General features: G+C 60.5%; 1 protein-coding gene across 1 annotated transcript; it reads right to left on the bottom strand.

The window, feature by feature from the left end:
* Positions 1-309: 309 nt before the first annotated feature.
* LOC104280897 (sodium/hydrogen exchanger 5-like) lies at positions 310-3,729 on the bottom strand (the record flags this gene model as incomplete). Its single annotated transcript, XM_009878696.1, has 8 exons — positions 310-379; positions 480-569; positions 1,143-1,345; positions 1,517-1,737; positions 1,884-2,061; positions 2,312-2,390; positions 2,646-2,809; positions 3,427-3,729. Coding segments are annotated over 8 exons (1,308 nt in total), but the record flags the coding sequence as incomplete, so codon positions are not given.
* Positions 3,730-3,955: the final 226 nt, after the last annotated feature.

Raw genomic sequence — 3,955 nt, 5'->3', positions numbered from 1 at the left:
CGGGCCTCCTCCTCCCTCGAGCGCGTGGCGCAGCTCCATCCCCACGGCCGCCCCACAGGCCCCCCTCAGCAGCTCCAGCATGGGCAAACATTGCGAGTTCCCACAGCATCCCCAACCTCTCTCTGGGATGCTTTCAGGACCTCGGGCTGCTGCACAACAGCAGCCAGATGGGCTCCTTCCAGACAGACAGACAGACAGACAGACAGCCTTCCTGGCCCCGCTGCCCTGCCTTCAGCAGGTCCTCCAGCAGGGACCCCATGGCTGGAGAGCATCCCCCATCCACTTGATGGCTGGCAGAGGACCCCCAACTTCCCCGCCAGTAATGGTAGCCATGGTGGCCCACAACGTCCTCCACTGCTGCTAGGATGTGGTCAAAGGCCTTGAGAGAGGAGAAGAGGGTGAGAGCAGTGGCAAGGCTGCAGGTGCCAGGGGTTGGGTGTGCTGAGCCTGTGCATCGCCCTTGCCCAGTCTCCACCTACGTGCTCGTGCAGCTCCTCGTTCAGGGTGGGCTTGTGGTGGTCGCTGCGCTTCACCTTCAGCCACGTCACCAGGGGTTTGATGGTGAGGCCCTGGAATGGCAGGAGAAGGCAAGGGAAAGACTGGGAGGGCGAGAGGGTGCGTGGCTGGGGCACAGGGAGCAGAAGCAGCATGACATGACCGGGGACAGCAGATGTCAAACCCGACGCCCTGTGCCCAGGAGCCGGGCAATGGTCCCGTGTCCCAGGCGAGCAGCAATCATGTGGTACCACCCCCTCACCCCAGCCCCCCTTTCTCCTTGCATCCATCCGCCATGCATTTCCCCTTCCCGGGGCACAGGAATCCCAGAGCCAGGAGCCACCAGTAGCTTTGTAAAGGAAACAGCCTGGCCAGGCACGCACCGCTGCTGCTCCTGGAGTCAGTCCCAGAACCAGAAGCCAGCAGGGAAACAACATGGGCCACTGCCCCACCATCGCAACGGCCACCGCAACAGTCCTACGCATCAGCCTGGTCGTGGATGGGATGCCAGGAGGTACTGAGCTCCAAAGACCACTTGAAAAACAGTACTTGCCCCAACAACATGTCCCCAGGTGCCTGCCTGGACCCTCAAGCCAGCTCTGGGACAAGAAGGCAGCGCTGGAGGAGGGCACAGTGCCCGTCCTCACCTGCACAATGACAGTGAAGAACACCACCACGATGGTCGTTGCCACGAAGTAGTCCTTGGCTTTCACCTTTTCCCTGTCCAGCAGGATGACCAGGGCGAAGGCCACGGCTCCGCGGAGGCCACCGTACGACATGACCACCTGGTCGATCCTGTCCAGGGGGATGAGGCGGAAGCGGTTGAGCACACAGGTCTGGAGGACAACGCCTAGGGAAGAAGGAGAAGGAGAGCCTGGGATGCTGGCAGAGCCCTGCCTGCTCCTGGAGATGGGGCAAAATCCCAGCCAGGAGCCGAGGCTGGTCTCATGGCCCAGCCCTTCTTGGGGGCTACCACTTTTTGGCATGAATGGGGCTGGGTGCTAAGAGCCAGAAGACTGACCCACAGCTCTGAAGAGCAGGATAAAGAACAAGGTGCCCAGCACCAGTGCTGTGTCCCATGCCCACTTGGAGGTGTCCACAGCCGAGATGCCCAGAAACATGAAGATGATGGTCTCTGAGCTGCTGGCCAGTGTCTTCATGGTGTACTTGACCGTGGTGCGGGATTTCTGGGAGATGTTGGCTTCCACGTACTTCTTGCAGCAGATCCCACAGAAGGTGACTCTGCAGAGGGGCAGAAGGAGCTGGCATGACCCTATGGCGGGATGAAGAGTGGGTCTGCTCAACGCCTCTTGCTGCTCAGCACCCGCACCCCTGATTTCCTGGAAATTTCCCCCCCCACACCTCAGGGGACACCCTGGGACACTCACGCCAGGATGGAGGAGAGCGAGACCATCTCGGCAGCAAGGTACGCCACGTAGGCCAGGAGGAAGACAAAAAGTGGCTCGATGATGCGCACGCGCTTGGTGAAACGCGTGATCAGGGCCAGGAGGAAGGCAAAGAGCAGCCCCACGGCCGCGCCCCCGAGGCTCACCACGAAGAAGGAGGCTGGTGGAGAGGAGAAGACTCATTCGCAGCAGAAGCAAGCAAACCCAGCTCCTGTGCCAAGCCCTGTGCTCCCACCCAGGTCACCACCAAAGCATCCCATGATGACAGCCAGCACGTGACCACTGGGTTGGAGATGACAGAGCTGTAGTGCTCAGTGCCCACCCTATGCTACGACAGCACCCGTGCTTGTCCCCCTGCACCTTTCCACACCAGAGGAAGAGATGGAGAGGCTGGTGGGACACGTACTCACCTACCCCCTTCAAGTAGTCCGTGGCGTGGATGTGCGCTGGGCCCAGCTCCACAAAAGAGTTGAAGACCTTGTACAGCACCTGCAGGCAAAGCAAATCCCTTGAGGAGGGGGTTCTGCCTTGAGAGGGCAAGGATGGAGCCCACAGAAGAGGCATCACCTGCCCCAGATCTGCCAGGCAACACAGCTTGTCTTGGCTGGAAAAGTCCCCCAGGGCCAGGAGAGAGGAAAGACCAAAAGACCGTGGCATGGGTCTGCTCTCAGCCTGGGGATATCACCTGCATCCTCTGCCCATCCTGGGGGACTCCACATTAAGGTCCCCCAAGCTCCAACTCACCACGGTGACAGCATCATTCAGGAGAGACTCGCCGAACACGATGATGAAGAGGGTCTCATTTACATGGACCTCTTCGAAGACAGCCAGCACCGCCACAGGGTCCACGGCTGAGATGAGGCTGCCGAAGAGCAGGAAATCCATCAGCCCAGCTTCGACGCCTGGATCTGCTGGGACAGAAGGACCAAGCTCAGGCATACCAGCTGCCTCAGAACCTCTCTCTCCATGCTGAAACAAGCCTGTCCCTCATCTGGTCCCAGTGACTCGGCTGCAGCATCCCAAGAACTGAGCCCAGGAGTGCTCCCGGATCTCCAGAGCCCCCCAGCAAAAGTGGGGCTCAGCACATCCTTGCTGCCTGTGCAAAGGGAGAGCAGGGCTGGGACATCCCCCTTGGAACCCAGGTGCATTGCTGCCCCTCCAGCAGGTAGGCACCCAAGGAGGCTCCACCTCAGGACCAGGCATCAAGCGGCTCCTCAGGGCTCAGGAGAGCTCAAAACACAGCCCAGGGCCAAGGGGCTCCAGCTGAGGACAGGGAACACGGCAGCAAGCCAGTGAAGCTAGCCAAGGTCGGTGACAAAAATAGCAAAGACATGAGTCAGCCCAGCACCGAGCAGTGCCCATTTGTCCTGCGTGCTCAACGCTCCTGCCAGAACACCGTTCCCAGGAACACCGTTCCTGCTCCTGGGAATCCATGGCAGGGCCGGGCAATGGGCTCTGAACTTGGGGGTGCTTTGCACCTCCAATCCATCTTTTGGGGTTGAGCTGGGCAGCTCTGTCCACCCACCCATGAGGCCGGCTCGGTGCAGCCCCCAGAGGGCAGCGCCGGTGGTGAAGGAGTTCCAGAGCGTGCCCACCACCGCGTAGGTGAGGATGGCACCGATGTTGTCGAAGAACAGCCGGCTGGGCATGAAGTAGCCCGAGTCGAGGACAATGGGGGGCAGAAGGAAGAGGAAGAACATGTTGGGCTCCAGCTGGTACTCGGCTTTCTTCGCCACGGCCAACACGATGCCCCCCAGGCCCAGCCCCAGCAGGATGAGGAGGCAGCTCTCCGGGACGATGGACGTCACCTTCCTTGACAGGTGGAAAACTAGAAAGAAAGAATGAGAGCATCAGCCCAGTAGGCATATGGACAGAGCATCCCAGATCCACAAGCTCCACAGGAGGGTTGGCTGATGCACGACGGCTCCCGGGAAGGACCAGGAAGCACCGAAGGCTGCTTCATGGCCACGAGTGAGCAGAAGACCTTCCATCCAGCTCCCAGGTCAGGATTTCAGGTCTCCTTTGGGATCTCCCTCTCCTCCCCAGCCACCGCC

Source organism: Apaloderma vittatum, unplaced genomic scaffold (assembly GCF_000703405.1).
Source record: "Apaloderma vittatum isolate BGI_N311 unplaced genomic scaffold, ASM70340v1 scaffold33721, whole genome shotgun sequence".
Classification (NCBI taxonomy): domain Eukaryota; kingdom Metazoa; phylum Chordata; class Aves; order Trogoniformes; family Trogonidae; genus Apaloderma; species Apaloderma vittatum.
Note: the sequence above shows the minus strand (reverse complement) of the source record. Positions and strands in the feature narration are given on the sequence as shown.